We start from the raw sequence: 18,263 nt of genomic DNA on the forward strand, positions 1-18,263 counted from the left end.
AACGATTTAAATTCATAAAACTAACACGGATACTAGGTTTTCAATGCAGAATACAATGTTATCTTTTTACTAAGCTAAAAATATATGGCACCTAAAACATGGCACTTTTATTTATTTGCAGTGAATAATAAACACAATAGAGTTCTGAGGATAGACACAAAATGCTGGAGTAACTCAGCGGGATAAGGCAGCATCTCTGGAGAGAATGAATGGAAAATGCATTTCGTTGTCTCTGTACTGTACACTGTACACTGACAATGACAATTAAAATTGAATCTGAATCTGGGGTGACGTTTCTGGTCGAGACCGTTCTTCAGACTTAAAGTCCAGAGATGCTGCCTGTCCCGCTGAGTAACTCCAGTATTTAGTGTTCATCTTCGGTTCAAACAAGCATCTGCAATTCCTACGGCATTAGAGTGCTGCTCTGAAGTTAAACATAGAGAGAAAAAAGCCAATAGTAAGAGATACACTAGTGAGTAACTCCTTGTGGTTTCTCAATGTTAGGTATAGTCAGTATCTAGAATTTAACTTTGATAGAATTAGTGGATGATAATGAAACAATTTGATGGCATCAGGTAGAGTGTGATAGTCATTTCACAAATCATTTGCAATTTTATTAGCACCATTATTTATGTATTGAACAGACAATTTATATGGATGTTTGATAGGTTTTACCCTGGATCTCGTCAAGCAGAGGCTGCCTCTCTTCACCGGTGGCCATCTCCTTCTTCTTACAATTCTGAACAATGATGCAGTTTAACAGTGTAGTCATCAAACATCCAATCACTCCAGCACTTAACAGCCAAGGCCAAATTTGCCTGGCTTCTTGAAAGTAGGAGGACATAATTTCTATAACTGAGGGTGGTACTGAAATATACAAGGTTTAAAATAAAATTAATAAATAGAAAAATATAGATAAAAGATAAAGATAAAAAGATAAAGTCTCATATTTCCATTGACTTCAAAACTTAGGAACATATACTGATTTATTACTCAAGAGGCAAGAGATAGATATATCAATATGCTGAACACTCAGAACACATTTATGAACTTATGATTTTGCTCTTAAAGCATTTTATCAAAATCTTTTTTCTTTAAATAGTCTTGTGTTACTTTATGGGTTCTGGTGTATATGAGGAAGGAGGGCAAGAATTGCATCTGGTATGGATTGAGAATAGAGTTAAATCTTGAACAAATTGGCTGACACACTGACAGTGAATGTTTAATGTTTGAGCTACATAAATAACTTTAGAAAACTCTGAAATCACAATGTGATAATCAAGCATTTACTTCCTCTTCCTTTAATTGTCCAAACGATTATAGTTCAAAAAGTGTTTTGAACTTTTTAAAAAACTATTTACTTGAGAACTGTAGCGTAACCACACTGACCAAGATGCAAGGAAACATGTAGATTGAAAGAGATAGAAATTGGTTGTGGGCTAATTTCAGTGTGACAAAAGAACATATCTATTGAGAGGCCAATCGGTTTGTGAACCTTGTTAACAATTTATGACTGCAGCTATTCTATGCAAGCAGATCATGCGCTACATTGAGAAGAATGTATGGCCACTTTCCTCAACCAAGTTGCTCAGAGTTGCATGCTTCGAAGCTGAGAGGGGACAAGAAATTGTCTGCATTACTGAATAAATGCAAAACATCTGACTCAAAGAAATATGTAAGACATATCTTTTGGTGTTCCATTTTAGGTCAATATGGCTACTTAAAAAGAATGAACAAACATGACTGTTCCACTCAAGTGAAACTAGTTTCTGCCAGAGGACATAATGTTCAGCACAGCTTTGCGACTGTGACAATGCTAACTTAATCGATAAAGCAAGGAGATATATTTCAGTCAAAGCAGATTCACTTGATGCAGTAATATCATATAGGTTTAAATATGTATGTACATATGTAAACCTAAATGATGCAAGAGCATATATTCTTTGTTTAGAAACTGAAGCACTAATGAAAGATAGGTTTCTATTGAGCCCACCTATGTTAATAGCACATCTCTGATTTATGAAGCTCAGTTTTGAGATGAATGCAGGTTAATGCAAACTTTCAGATGGCTTTGTGTGCAAATCAGCTTTAATGTATATTACTTTATTAAGTATATATATTAAGCTTGGTTTAGAAATGTGTCAAGAAGTATTACACAATGTTTTATTCTTTCAGGACCTTCTGCCCTCTTCTTCCCAGAAATGTAAAAAAATCAAGTGAATTGATATTGTAGGTAGGTAGCAAAATTACAATTCTATCTATAGCTTTGCTCTTGAAACTCAACCTGTGTAATGAGCTCCCATGAAAAACATGACTAGTTAATGTTAAACTTTTCCAAAGTTTTGGAGTGCTCTTGTCCATTTACAGCTGGAGCCAAACCCATTGGCAAGTCTGACCAGCTCCTTTCTGTTGTTATTCACCCTCCATGTTGTATTTTGTGCACAGGTGGGCAGGATTATCATTAATGACTTATTCGGAGAACTTGGATTAAATTCACTTTTAAGTGAAAAGGACACAGTGGCGCAATGGTAGAGTTGCTGCCTTATAATGCCAGAGACCCGGGCTAGATCCTGACTACCGGTGCTGTCTGTATGGAGTTTGCACGTTCTCCCTGTGACTGCCTGGGTTTTATTCACCTCTTATTCAGGCAGCATTATGGTAAATCTCCTCTGCACCCTCTCAATAGCCTCCACACCTTTCCTGTAACAGGGTGACCAGAACTGTACACAATATTCCAAATGTGGCCTAACCAAAGTCCTACAGCTGCATTGTGACTCTTACATTCAATGCCCTCAGCAAAGAAGGCAAGCTTACCATACTCCTTCTTTACTACTCTATCTACTTGTCCTGCCACCTTCAGTGACCTATGAACTTGCTCTCCAAGATCCCTCTGCACATCTATGCTGTTAAGGGTCCTGCCATTAACTGGACTCTACATTCAACCTCCCAAAGTGCAACACTTTACATTTGTTTGGATTAAATCATCTGTCATTTATCTGCCCATTTCTGCAGTTGATCAATATCCCACTGTAACTTCTGACAGCATTACATCAACACAATGCTGAGGGAATTCTCGGCTGGGTGTTATTCAGTTGAGATGTTAAACTGAGCAACTGAGTCATCTCTTTTATCTCAGAGAACGCGCATTCTTATTTACCGGGATGGATGGAGGCATATTTCCTGCTTTTCTGGTCAATATTTTTGTTGTGATTAATACTTAATGTAAAACATCTGGTCCCTTATCTTGTTGCTCTGTGAGAATTTGCTGCATCCAAAAAAATCTCAGAGGCTGAACTAAGCCCTGAGGTTCCTTGAGCCAACTCCCCAGATGAAGAAGGTCAGGACTGGAAACAGGCCCTTGCAGCCCCGCACTGACCAGAGATCACCCCATATACTAGCACTATCCGACACATAAGGGACAATTTACAGAAGCCAATTAACCTACAAACCTGCACATCTTTGGAATGTGGGAGGAATTGGAGCACCTGGAGAAAACCCATGCAGTTACATGGAGAATGTACAAACTCTGTAAAGACGTTAAGACGGCACCCGTAGCCGGGATCGAACCTGGGTCTCTGGTGCTGTGAGGCAACAACTCTACCACTGTGCCGTCGTATCTTACAGAGCAACAATATGTAATTTGCTTTAAATAATGTCCTGCAATTTCATTTTTCCTTCCAATGGTTAACCTCACACTTTGCAATGTGACTTCATATATTTGACTTCACATAAAGTATTGTTTAAATGATGCAAAACACCATTTGAGGAGCAATGTATTTTACCTGATATAATCATATAATCATAATCATATCCAAGGTTTCTCGATGAAACAAAGAATTCAACATTTCTGTAGAGTGGAATGAAAGGCACCATGTAGTCATCACGGTTGTGGCCAATGGGTGAATTAGCCTCTGGGAAACTCGTCTGAAGAGGCTCGTGTCTCCGTAGCCATTGTTCATAGATGCTGCAGTTGGCAAAAAAATAAAACTGTTAGGATTCTGACATCTGAGGATTAAATGGCTTACAATCACATTCCATATAACAATTACAGCACGGAAACAGGCCATCTCGACCCCTCTAGTACATTCACCCCTTCTTACCTCAGCTATGTAATATGCAGCTATGTAATATGCAGCTATGACATATGACAATTGGTTCAAAGCCTGTGGTTGAGAATAGAGTGTAAGAAGGAACTGCAGATGCTGGTTTAAACCGAAGATAAACACAAAATGCTGGAGTAACTTAGCGGGACAGGCAGCATCTCTGAAGAGAAGGAATGAGCGATGTTTCGAATCTGAAGAAGGGTCTCGACCTGAAACATCACCCATTCCTTCTCTCCAGAGATGCTGCCTATCCCGCTGAGTTACTCCAGCATTTTGCGTCTATCTTCGGTTGAGAATAGAACATGTGTCCTATAGCTACGCTGCATTGTTGGAAGTGTTAAGATTTGGATGCAATGGTACAATTCTTCTTCTTTTCGAGTCTTTGAAGCTGGTTGACTATATGACAGTTTCCCATTCCTTTACACAGTCCTTTGCGTTTTTGTTGAACACTGCAAGATCCTTTGAGCTGCACTGGTTGGGTAGTAGGGGGCAGACAAGGCAGTGCTGCATTGTATGGTCCTCTTCTCCACATTCACAGGTGGTTTGGCCAGTTTCATAGCCCCATCTGGCCATGGCAGCTTTTGATCGCCCTGTTCCTGTTCTCAGGCGGTTGAGCGTCTTCCACTGGACCCATGGTGCTTCTGAGCCCGGAGGGAGGGCTTCAGAAGGAGGGATACCCATGTCAGTAGGAGGGGGGTCGTCCTCAAGCCTTTTTGTCCATAGTTGGAGTCTGGTTTCTTCCCGTGATGTTATTAGGGGCTGGACATGGCTGAGAAAGCTTCTCCTGGACTTCAGCCGTTGGGCCGGGGGTACACGTCCATAGAGGAGGTGGCGTTCATCACTGGTGGCCTTGGTCATCTCTACTCGGCTGGCGACTTCCCGTCTCACATCAGCAGGGGCAATGCCAGCGAGGAGGTGCAGGTTGTTTATGTTGGTGGGCTTCAAGCAGCCAGTGATTGAGCGGCAGGTGTTATTCAACGCTGGGTCTAATTTCTTGGCATGGGATGATCTCTCCCAAACAGGACACGCATACTCAATGGTACAATGCATTGGTGCAATATGTAACAATAGGGAATACATATTGCCGCTACTGTGCGTTGATGGTGGAGTGAGTAAACGGTTGTGGATGGGGTGCCTATCAAGCAGGCTACTAGGTGTTGTGCAGTACTGAGCTTCTTAAATGTTGTTAAATCTGCACTCATCCAGGTAAGTGAAGTTTTCCATCACATTCCTGACTTGAGCCTTGTAGATGGTGGGTGGACTTTGAGGAGTTAGCAAGGGAATTACTCACGGCAGGATTCTTAGCCTTTCGCTGCTCTTGCAGCCGCATTGTGAATGTGGCTACTTCACTTCAAATACTGGTCAATAGTAATTCTTCAGGATAGTGGTAGTGGGGGATTCAGTGATGGTGATGCCATTGAATATCAGGGGCGATTGCTGGATTTTCTCTTGCTGGATATCGTCATTGACTGACACTGGTGTGGCGCGTATTGAAGTTGCAACCTGTCAGCCCAGGACTGGATGTTATCCAGTTCTTGATGTATTTCTGCTGGGGACTGCTTCACTGTCCGGGGAGTCCTGAATGGGGTACTGAACATCATGCAATCATCAGCAAGCATTCCTACTTCTGAAGGAAGGTCATTGATATGCAGCTAAAAATGATTGGACTTTGGACATCACTACCCTGAGGAACTCCTGCAGAGATGTCCCATGGCACCTTAATGCGAAGGGGAAAAGATATAATTGGAATCTGAGCGGTAACCTTTTCACACAAAGAGTGATGAGTGTATGGAACAAGCTGATAGAGGAGCTGTTGAGGCAGGGTTTACCCCAATGTTTAACAGTTAGACAGGTACATGGATAGGATAGGTTTGGAGGTATATGGGCTAAGCGCAGGCAGGTGGGACTAGTGTAGATCGGACATGTTGGCGGTGTGGGAAGTAGGGCTGAAGGGCCTATTTCCACACTGTATCACTCTATGACTTTATGGTTGATGAAATTGACCTCCAACTGCCAGAAACATCTTCCTTTGTGTTAAGGATGATTCCAACCAGTGGACGGTTTACCATTGATTCCCATTAACTGCAGTTTAGCTAAGAATAGAATAGAAGAAGAATAAAATGCCTTTTATTATCATTCAAACAGCTTGGTTTCAACGAAATTGCATTTCTACAGTCTTAACATTACAAAAAAATCCAAGACCCACTCTTAACACAATATACACAAACATCCATCACAGTGAATCTCCAACACTGTGATGGAAGGCAAAAATCTTATCTCTTCCCTTTGTTCTTCTCCCGCGGTCCAGCAGTCCAACTGCAACGGCGTTTAAGCCACGCCGGGCGATGTTAGGCCCTGCTCCGAGTCCTTTAAACCCCGCGATTCCGGCGGGAGAAGTTGCCGTTGCGGGATCTCCGAAAAGCGGTCTCCCACCAGGGACCTGTGAGCTCCTGATGTTCCTGTCCACCGGGCCTGTGGCCGGAGCCTCCGAAGCTCCGGTCGGGTCACAGCCGCGCGCCATCACAGCTCTTCCCGTTCCGATGTCAGACAGCTCCGCGATGGCGAGTCCGCAGGCTCCGCGACTGGAGCCCTCAGGTTGGTTCTGGCCGGAGGCTGCCTCCGGCTCCACGATGTTACGCCCAACGAAATCGGAGACCCGACAGGGAAAAGGTCGGGTCCCAATACAGGGAAGAGATTAAACGGCACCCCCCACCCCTCACATATACACAGCTAAAAAATAATAAAAACTAGAATCAAAACATACATTTAACAAGACAACATTTTTTAAAAGACAGACGGACTGCAGTCGAGCCGCTGCCGTTAGGCGCCGCCATACTCCACTGCTGCTTTATTTTAGCCTGACTCACCCACATTTTTACTTCTTTATTTTTCACAATGTAGCAATGTTACAAAATTTTGAGATTTTAAAAATCAAGTCTGTAATTTATCCCATCAGATAAAGCATAAAAATAAGTTTAATTTGACACCTAATTCACTTTCATATCTCAGGTATTTAAAAAGTTATGGCCATTTTCATACTCGGAAATGAGCATCTTGTTCCCTATTGATTTTCTATGGACATAACAAAAAAGTTGTGATCGTGAACAGTCAAAAGCCCATAACTTTCTTAAAAATTAAGAGAACTGAATGAAATTTTCAGTTATCATAGATTGAAGCATTCTGAAACAAATATAAAATAATCTTACTTGGATGACCTGAAATTAAAGCATATAATTAGTTAGTTACCTAATTGTAGCTAATTTCAGACTTCAATTACTAGATCTAAACATCTATCCATTTCTTAATAAATGATTAACATTTTTAAATAGCCTAAATGTCCAAATAATATTCACAAATAATTCACAATAAAACATGATTTTTAAATCTCATTTACATTAATTTATAGGCCAAATGGAAGGAATTCAGTGTTCAATTGCTGTAAATAAATGCCCATTTAAATCAGCTTTCCAGTGGGTCCCTGTGGAACGCGCTGGTTTAGAACGTTCACATTGCGGTAGATTTGTGCCTCAAATGCCCAGAAAAATACTGCGCGATATAATGGACCCAAATTGAGCTACTCGCAATATTAAACTTTGTATAAAGGGATCTTTAGAAGCCCTTTTTAATGTAAAAATATACAACCTAACTTCTGCTATTTGCTTTATGAGACCCTGCGGTTGCTGGCTGTCGCGGGTTTAGAGATTGATTTTTAAACTACTATAACTATTATTCAAGGCCTTTAAACCTAATAATAGCTTTTGCGACGGGGTCTTCCAGCGATTTTTCGTTAATAATTAACTAGGCTGAACATCTTCGATTTGAACAGCCTAGAGAAAATCGCGTTTTAAACCCGCCCCCTCTAAACGGCGCCAAAATCGCGCACACCCGCAGCGGCAGATTTTCAAAGACGCTTCAGGTAGGCTTTGCAACATACCTAGACAATGTGCCAGCATTTATGGTCTATTCCTAAATACCCATGAGAACATGGCAAGCCCCCCTTTGAACTGCTCCAGGCCCTAAACATTGTGGATGCATTGGGGATCATTTTCCAATGTTCTCTCTAATCTGGATCAGTTCCTGTGGACTGGAGGGGAGCCAATGTAACTTCACTTTTTAAGAAAGAGGAGAGAAAACGGGGAATTTTAGGACCAGTGGGGTTAATGGTAGTGGGGAAGATATTTAAGTCGAATATTAAAGATCTTATAGCAGTGTATTTGGAAAGCAGTGACAGGATCGGTCAAAGTCAGCATGAATTTATGAAGGGAAAATCATGCTTGACTAATCTTCTGGAATTTTTTGAGGATGTAACAAGTAGAATGGATGAGAGAGAGCCAGTGGATGTGGTGTATCTGGACTTTCAAAAAGCCTTTGACACGTTCCCACACAAGAGATTAGTGTGCAAAATTAAAGCACATGTATTGGGAGTAGGTTATTGACATGAATAGAGAACTGGTTGGCAGACAGGAAGCAAAGAGTTGGAATTAACGGGTCCTTTTCAGAATGGAGGCAGCGACTAGTGGGGTGCCGCAAGGCTCGGTGCTGGGACCCCAGTTATTTACAATATATATTAACGATTTAGATGAGGGAATTAAATGTAACATCTCCAAGTTTGCGAATGACATAAAGCTGGGTGGCAGTGTGAGCTGCGAGGAGGGTGCTATGAGGCTGCAGTGCGACTTGGATAGGTTGGGTGAGTGGACAGATGCATGGCAGATGCTGTATAATGTGTATAAATGTGAGGTTATCCACTTTGGTGACAAGAACAGGAAGGCAGATTATTATCTGAATGGTGTCAGATTAGGAAAAGGGGAGGTGAAACGAGACCTGGGTGTACTTGTACATCAGTCACAGAAAGTAAGCAAGCAGATACAGCAGGCAGTGAAGAAAGCTAATGGCATGTTGGCCTTCATTGCGAGAAGATTTGAGTTTAGGAGCAAGGAGGTCCTACTGTAGTTGTACAGGGCCCTGTTTAGACCACACCTGGAGAATCATGTGCAGTTTTGGTCTCCTAATTTGAGGAAGGACATTCTTGCTATTGAGGGAGTGCACCATAAATTCACCAGGTTAATTCCTGGGATGGCGAACTGACATATGAGGAAAGAATGGGTCGACTGGGCTTGTATTCAATGGAATTTAGAAGGATGAGAGGATATCTTATAGAAACATATATAATTCTTAAGGGATTGGACAGGCTAGATGCAGGAAAAATGTTCCCCATGTTGGGGGAGTTCAGAACCAGGGGTCACAGTTTACGAATAAGGGTAGGCCATTTAGGACTGAGATAAGGAAAACCTTTTCACCCATAGGTGTGAATCTGTGGAATTCTCTGCCACAGAAGGCAGTGGAGGCCAATTCACTGGAGATTTTCAAGAGACAGTTGGATTTAGCTCTTAGCGCTAACAGAATAAAGGGAATGGGGAAAAAACAGAAACAGGGTACTGATTTTGGATGATCAGCCATGATCATTTTGAATGACGGTGCTGGCACGAAGGGCCGAACGGCCTACCCCTGCACCTATTTTCTATGTTTCTATGTGTTTTCCTTCCACAGTGGTGTTGGTTACAATGTTCCATAAATTAGATCCAGCAATAATGAAGAAATTGTGATATGTTCATTCATTGGGAAGGAGTTCCCAAGGGCAGTGGGTGTGTGAGAGCAACACATGAATAACTGCAGTATATTGTGTAAATGAGTAGCCTTTGTGCCACAGAGGAGGAAGGAGTGAAATGTTTTGGGGGACAGATCAATCAAGGTAACTGCTTTGTCCTGATGGTGTGAAACTAATCCCGAGTGCTGGTCGCTCCACTCATTCAGTCCATGAGATTGATGCTGAAGTTTAGATCCTGACTTGTAGCTTTGGTTGAGGGAGATGGGTCACTCAACACAGAAAACACAGCATTTGACTTTTTGATGTCACAGAATGTTTGTGGCTGGTTCGATTGAGTTGCTGGTAAACCCAGGATGTTTATGGTGGATATTCAGCGATGGGAATGTTAAGACGTGTTGTGGATAGTCCATCAATCTCATTGGCTGAATGAGTGTAGCCACCAGCACTCAGGACAAAGCAGTTACCTTGATTGATCTGTCACCCAAAACATTTCATTCCTTACCTTGGATAAGATGCTGAGAAATTATGAACAGAATTGAACATTGTGAAATCATCAACGAACTTCTCAATCTCTGAAGACATAATAGACATAGAAAACATAGAAAATAGGTGCAGGAGTAGGCCATTCGGCCCTTCGAGCCTGCACCGCCATTCAATATGATCATGGCTGATCATCCAACTCAGTATCCCATCCCTGCCTTCTCTCCATATCCCTTTAGCCACAAGGGCCACATCTAACTCCCTCTTAAATATAGCCAATGAACTGGCCTCAACTACCTTCTGTGGCAGAGAATTCCACAGATTCACCACTCTCTGTGTAAAAAATGAGTTTCTCATCTCGGTCCTAAAAGACTTCCATCTTATCCTTAAACTGTGACCCCTAGTTCTGGACTTCCCCAACATCGGGAATAATCTTCCTGCATCTAGCCTGTCCAACCCCTTAAGAGTTTTGTAAGTTTCTATAAGATCCCCCCACAATCTTCTAAATTCTAGCGAGTACAAGCCAAGTCTATCCAGTCTTTCTTCATATGAAAGTCCTGCCATCACAGGAATCAGTCTGGTGAACCTTCTCTGTACTCCCTCTATGGCAAGAATGTCTTTCCTCAGATTAGGAGACCAAAATGATGTAAGGGATCATTGCTGAAGCAGCTGGAGATAGTTGGATCTACCACCCTGCTCAGGGCACTCGTGCAGTGATGTCCTGCATGACAATGAGGCGATCCACCCTTTTGAACTGCTCCAGTCCTTTTGGTGAAGGTACTTCCACAATGGTATTGGTTAGTGTGTTCCAGAATTTAGACCCAGCAATAATGAAGGAATGAGGATGTATGTATTCATTGGGAAGGAGTTTGCAAGGGCAGTGGGTGTGTGGGAGCAACACTTGAAGCATGATTGACCTCCGACAAGCACAGCCATTTTCCTTTGTGAGAAATATGATTCCAATCGCTAGCTCTTTCTCTTGCTGTTCTCAGTCTTCAATTTTATCCGAGCTTCTTGATGCCAAATTAAGACCATGGACTGTGGTTTACTGACTGGGGGTAGAAAATTGGCTTCATGGAAGGAAGCAGAGGGTGATGTTGCAAAGTTGTTTTTCGGATTGGAAGCCTGTGACTAAAGGGGTGCCTCAGGGTTTGATGCTGGGCCCATTGCTGTTGTCATCTATATCAATGATTTGGATGAGAAGTTACATGCAAATGATACTAAAGTGGGTGATATTGTAAATAGCGAAGATAGGTATCAAAGGTGACAGCAGAATCTTGATCAGTTGGCCAAGTGGGCAGAAGAATGTTTAAAAAAGTTTAATGCAAATAAATGTGAAGTGTTGCATTTTGGAAAGTCTAACCAGGGCAGGACCTTCACAGTTAATGGCAGGACTCTGAGGAGGTTTTAGAGTAAATGGATCTAGGAGGGCAGGTACATAGTTCCTTGAAAGTGACAGCACAGGTAGATATGGTGGTAAAGATGGCCTTCATCAGTTAATAAAGGTTGAGATAACATTTGTCTCCCTGATTATACTTTATTTGAGACATTAAAGATACAGTGGGAAACAGGCCCATCAGCCCAACGAGTCCACACCAACCAGCAATCACCCCATACACTAATACTATCCTACACACTGGGGACAATTTACAATTTTACCAAAGCCAATGTCTTTGGAGTGTGGAGGAAACCGGAGCACCCGGAGAAAACCTACGTGGTCACAGGAAGAATGTACAAACTCCATACAGACAGCAGCCATGGTCAGGATCGAATCCGGGTCTCTGGCGCTGTAAAGCGGCAGCTCGACTGCCTGCATCACTGTGTCACCCAATATCTTACTGCACCCGTCTGTTGGAACTGAGTGACTTGTGCACTGTGAAGCCCATTTGTATCCCACCCCCACTACAACAACCTCACCTATCATCAGTAATCGTGCAAGCTTAAGACTGCTTCATATGAATGGAGGCATGTGGAAACAGAAGCATTTAACCTCCTATGCTTGTTCTACCATTCATGACTATTTTGTGCCCTTAGTCAGTCAAACACATACCCAAAACATTGAGTATTTGTCTTTCCACAGATGCCGCTGAACTAGCTGTTTTTCTAACAATTACGTTTTGATATTTTTATCCAACATCTGCAGTTTTATGTTTGATTTACACTTTCATTCAACAGAGTTTACTCAAGGGATTGCTATCTTCCTATCTGAGAATGCTGCCTACAGGTCTAATAGAAATGCTACAATATCTATGCTTTCCACGTTACCTCCCAATATTTGCAACTTGACAGTAATGTAGAAAGCCAGTTAATTTCTAGAGAGTTTTACCTCTGCAAAAATGAGCTCTTCTTTACAATTTAAACTCAGAAACAAAACCGTATGATGGTCTGTAGCTCCTAGTTCAACAAGGCTTTAATTTCCCTCAGACTAAACTGATGGTACTATCTTTTTGAAGCAACTTGTGAAACATGAAGCTTTGTAATAAAAACAAAATGGAATAAATGACTGAACAATCAGCAAGAAGCAGACAAGAGTAGCAATCTAACGTTCACTATCTTTTGTTTGGTGAGTGACTAACAGAGTTTAGACACTGAGAGAACAGTAAGTGGATAATCTTGAGCTAGGAGACATGTCCTCACGATAACCCGTCAGCTACTTAAGGCTGAGATGAATAGATACCTCCCCAGTGGGCTATGGAAATCCTTATTTATACAATAGGTTGGTCACATCTTTCCAAGGTTTTTATAATCTGATCGACATTGATCTTAGAAAGTACTTCATCAGTGCAAAATGATATTTAAAGAAATGTTAATGTTATTCAGCAGGTATATCTTGCGAATTCTTCTGCAGTTGTATAGGGCTCTGGTGAGACCACATCTGGAGTATTGTGTACAATTTTGCTCTCCTAATTTGAGGAAGGACATCCTTGTGATTGAGGCAGTGCAGCGTAGGTTCACAAGATTGATCCCTGGGATGGCGGGACTGTCATATGAGGAAAGATTGAAAACACTAGGCTTGTATTCACTGGAGTTTAGAAGGATAAGGGGGGATCTTATAGAAACATATAAAATTATAAAAGGACTGGACAAGCTAGATGCAGGAAAAATGTTTCTAATGTTGGGCGAGTCCAGAACCAGGGGCCACAGTCTTAGAATAAAGGGGAGGTCATTTAAGACTGAGGTGAGAAAAAACTTTTTCACCCAGAGAGTTGTGAATTTATGGAATTCCCTGCCACAGAGGGCAGTGGAGACCAAATCACTGGATGGATTTAAGAGAGAGTTAGACAGAGTTCTAGGGGCTAGTGGTCAAGGGATATGGGGAGAAGGCAGGCACGGGTTATTGATAGGGGACGATCAGCCATGATCATAATGAATGGCGGTGCTGGCTAGAAGGGCCGAATGGCCTCCTCCTGCACCTATTTTCTATGTTTCTATGAAGGAAATACAAACCTGAAAAATACTTTATAATGATGCAACATCCTTCAGTGGGTGTGTGGTGCTTGGGGATCAAGGTAAGGCTGAGGGTTGTGGTGTTGAATTACATAAGAATTTAAATTGTGGATCAATCTGCAATCTGACAGTGCCCTGGGAAAGCTGGAGGGCACACATTATACAACGAACTTCACTCGTAAGGATTCAATGTGAGCTGCAGATCCAATGCTTGACAACAATGTTAAATGCACTCAAACTCAAGGGCAGGATCTGTTATCTGTTATCTCAGACTTTTCTTCGTCTACGGCTTTTTGCGACGGGTGTCGAGGATCTCGTCACAATCTCATAGCATCCAACATGCAATCTTGACGGTGAAGTTCTTCTGAAGTACAAACTCTCCAGCCAATTTATTCACAACATTTAAAAAAAAAATAATCACAGTATTGCAGAAAGGTTAGAGCCCAGAGAGAAGCTATTGGGTCCATGCAAAAGCAAAAGCAATCCTTCTAACTTTAATAGCCAACGGGCTCCGCATAATACCACCAATCTTTTAAATCTTTATTTCAACAGCAGCATATCATACACTAACTATGCTGATCTTAGAACTATCTTTAATCGGCCTTTATTGGATTTTATTTTGCCCTAAATAATATACCCTTTATCTGATCTGTACACTGTGGACGGCTTGATTGTAATCATGTTTGGCCTTCCCATTGACTGGATAACATGCAACAAAAATATGTGATAATAATAAACTAAACTAAACTTCCCAATGAACACCGTTATTGCATCAGCCTCTTCTATTCTTGGCTGAGTTTTAACCCCACAGTTTAAGAACATTTTTCCTCCTATCACTTTTGTTGCTTTTACCAATCATCTTCATTCAACGTCTTCTGGTTCCTGACCTTTCCACCATTAAGAACTGTCCCTCTCTGTTTAAGGAAAGCAGTAACTCTTGTATCAACTACAACTCTCTCTACGAAAAACAATATTCCAGGTATTCTGGACAAAGAGACTCAAGGATCTCAGTGCCATCCCCAAATGCCTTTCCTTCTTTTTGAGCAGTCAATGGCCAAGGATTCCCATGTTAATTAAATGATGGTACACAAAAAAGCTGGAGAAACTCAGCGGGTGCAGCAGCATCTATGGAGCTGCTTAATTAATTAATTAATTGATCATTAATTAAATGATGCATCTATTTTAAGCAGATTTTAATAACATCCTCAAAACGTTTCTTTGTCCTGCTGCCTTTCTCTGTGATAGAACTCAGAGCAGAACGGATGTTTCGGGAGTCTGACATCAGGCACGCATGCAAATGTAGTGGCCTGCTCATTGGAGCGTCTGACTGTACCTAGGGCCTCAATGCTGGAGGTGCTGGCCTGTGAAAGGAAACTCGTATTACATAAAAACTTAGAAAATAGGTGCAGGAGGAGGCCATTCAGCCCTTCGAGCCAGCACCGCCATTCATGGCTGATCGTCCCCAATCAATAACCCGTGCCTGCCTTCTCCCCATATCCCTTGACTCCACTAGCCCCTAGAGCTCTATCTAACTCTCTCTTAAATCCATCCAGTGATTTGGCCTCCACTGCGCTCTGTGGCAGGGAATTCCACAAATTCACAACTCTCTGGGTGAAAACGTTTTTTTCTCACCTCAGTCTTAAATGGCTTAATTGAATTGATTCACTTAATCCTCCCGTGATAGTACTGAACTTCTCCAGCCCACTGAAGAGTCTGTTATAGTAATCCGTATCTCAGGAGCACATTGGAGACTGAGATTACTGCGGCCTGGTAGGCGAGTTTTATTGCTGGGTTTGAGGGCATGATCTTCAATCTTTTCTTTGGACAGACAGAGGCCATGACGGCACACTGTAGATAGTTGTAGAGTCACACAGCATGGAAACAGGCCCTTCAGCCCAACTTGAATTTCATCATTGATGTTCCCAATTTATGGGCAGTTGCTACATTTTATTGAGTCTTGTTGTGGACTTTCATTATTGCGGTGTAGTGCAGGGAGAGAAGGTTAGTGGAGGATCTTTGTCCTGCAGTTATTTAGTCATACATTCTCTCATATTGTCTGTTATGCTACACTGAACACGTTGACATGATTTGGAGCACTGCCTTCAAACATATGCATTACAAGCAGCATTTGTGTTCAGCGAGGCTGGAGCGACCTTGGGTTCTGAAGTGGAGCCAAAAATAAGTTGAACAATTTTCTATTTCGCCACTGCTGGAAGAATTTATCCAGTTCAGATGCAGGATCTTGACCCTAAATGTAAACTGTCCATTTCCCTCCTCAGATGCTGCCTGTATCATTGAAATCCTTCAGCAGTTTAATTTTGGTGCACTATTGGTTAAGATTGGGGCATGCATGCCATCATATAGCATAGCAGATACATGATGGAGACAAACATGTGAAAGCAGCCAAATCTTGACTGATTGAGTATTATAGACTTTTCTGAAGTCAAATAACACCATGTATCGTGTCTATGCTGCTCCCTAAACATTATTGGGGCCCGGGGAGTGTTGTCGATCCAAGGGATCTAAGAGTGCAGGTACACAGTTCCCTGAAAGTGGTGTCATGGGCAGAGAAGGAGGTCGAAGGAGGTCAAGAAGACTTTGGATACATTAACCCATCAGCCTGGGTAGAGTATAGATGTTGAAATTTTATATTACAGTTTGTGAGTATTGTGTTCAATTTCAGTCACCCTGCTACAGGAAGGATGTTGTTAAGCTGGAAAAAGTACAGAGAAAATTTACAGGAATGTTGCCAGGACTTGAAGGCCTGAGCTATAGGGAGACTTTGGGCAAGCTAGTACTTTATTCATCGGAGTGCAGGAGGCAGAGTGGTGATCTTATAGATGTGTATGTTGCAAGATGGCGGCGCTGGCTTAACAGCTGCGGCCCACCTGCAGTCCGTCTGTTTTTTTTTTTTCTTTCGTTTTGTTCATTGTCATGTTTTAGTTAATTTTGTTTTATTAAGTTGTGTATGTGTGTGGGTGGGGTGGGAGAAACATGCCTTGGTCTCTTCCTTCGGGGGATGCGACTTTTTCTTCGGTCGTATTCCCCGTCTCCGTCTGCGCCGAGGCCTAATGGCGGAGCTGGCGACATCGGAGCTGTAGCAGCAGCAGCGGCGGCAGCGGAGACCTGACTCGGCCCCGAAACTGTGGCGGCGGCGGCGGCAGCAGCGGAGACCGGACTCGTCACCGAAGCTGTGGCGGCGGCAGCAGCGGCAGCGGAGACCTGGCTCGGCCCTGGGGCTGTAGCAGCAACAGCAGCGGCAGCGGAGACCCGGCTCGGCCCCGAGGCTGTGGCGGCGGCAGCAGCAGCAGCGGAGACCCGGCTCGGCACAGAAGCTGCGGCGGCGGCAGCAGCAGCAGCGGAGACCGGACTCGGCCCCGAAGCTCTAGCGGCGGCAGCAGCAGCAGCGGAGACCCGGCTCGGCACAGAAGCTGCGGCGGCGGCAGCAGCAGCAGCGGAGACCCGGCTCGGCCCCGAAGCTCTAGCGGCGGCAGCAGCAGCAGCGGAGACCCGGCTCGGCACAGAAGCTGCGGTGGCGGCAGCAGCAGCAGCAGCGGCGGAGACCCGACTCGGCCCTGGAGTTGCGGCGGAGGCAGCAACCACCCGCGGAGTTTGAACCGTCGCCTCGGCGCAGAGGGAGAACAAAGGGGGAAGAGACAGAGACTTTAAGATTTTGCCTTCCACCACAGTGAGGAGGTGTTTGGTGAACTCACTGTGGTGGATGTTAAATTTGTGTTGATTGTGTGTTTTTGCCATTTTTAAAAATTATATGTATGACTGCAGGGAAACAAAATTTCGTTCAGACCGAAAGGTCTGAATGACAATAAAACGAATCTAATCTAATCTAATCTAATCTAAGTGTATCAGATCATGAGGAGAATAGAGAGTGAAGGCACAGTCTTTTACCCAGAGGAAAGGAATCAGGAACCAGAGGACATAGGTTTAAGATGAGTAGGAAAAGATTTAATAGAAACATAGAAACATAGAAAATAGGTGCAGGAGTAGGCCATTCGGCCCTTCGAGCCTGCACCGCCATTCAATATGATCATGGCTGATCATCCAACTCAGTATCCTGTACCTGCCTTCTCTCCATACCCCCTGATCCCTTTAGCCACAAGGGCCACATCTAACTCCTTCTTAAATATAGCCAATGAACTGGCCTCAACTACCTTCTGTGGCAGAGAATTCCAGAGATTCACAACTCTCTGTGTGAAAAATGTTTTCCTCATCTCGGTCCTAAAAGATTTCCCCCTTATCCTTAAACTGTGACCCCTTGTTCTGGACTTCCCCAACATCGGGAACAATCTTCCTGCATCTTACTTTTGCATTTACTTTTTTGTGTTGTTTTTTTCCGTTTTGTGTAGTTGCGTTTTTGGTTTTTAGGTTGTGTTTATGTGGGGGGGGGGGGGGGGGGGGGGGTTGAAACGGGGTCTGCTGTCTCTCCCTTGGGGGGAATACGACTTTTTCGTCGTATCCCCCCTCTCTGCCTCCATCTGCGCTGAGGCCTAATGGCGGAGCTGGCGACCTCGGGACTCCGGATGCAGCTGACAGGACTTGCCCTTGGCTCGCTCCCGTGAGGCCGGCCCAGCTCGGGGCTGGAGCTGCGCTCCCGTGAGGACGGCCTG

The 18,263-nt window shown here is 43.3% G+C and overlaps 1 protein-coding gene across 1 annotated transcript in view; it reads right to left on the reverse strand.

Annotated features, from left to right (window-relative positions):
- Positions 1 to 350: 350 nt before the first annotated feature.
- The window catches only part of tyr (tyrosinase), a 47,165-nt gene continuing 29,252 nt past the window's right edge, over positions 351 to 18,263 (reverse strand). The window contains exons 4-5 of the mRNA XM_033022455.1: positions 3,783 to 3,964; positions 351 to 867 (exon numbers count right to left, since the gene is read on the reverse strand). Coding sequence (XP_032878346.1) covers positions 650 to 867; positions 3,783 to 3,964 — 400 coding nt within the window. The 3' untranslated portion in view covers positions 351 to 649. The remainder of the gene's footprint in view (positions 868 to 3,782; positions 3,965 to 18,263) is intronic.

The sequence above is a fragment of the Amblyraja radiata genome, chromosome 6 (genome assembly GCF_010909765.2).
Source record: "Amblyraja radiata isolate CabotCenter1 chromosome 6, sAmbRad1.1.pri, whole genome shotgun sequence".
Lineage (NCBI taxonomy): Eukaryota > Metazoa > Chordata > Chondrichthyes > Rajiformes > Rajidae > Amblyraja > Amblyraja radiata.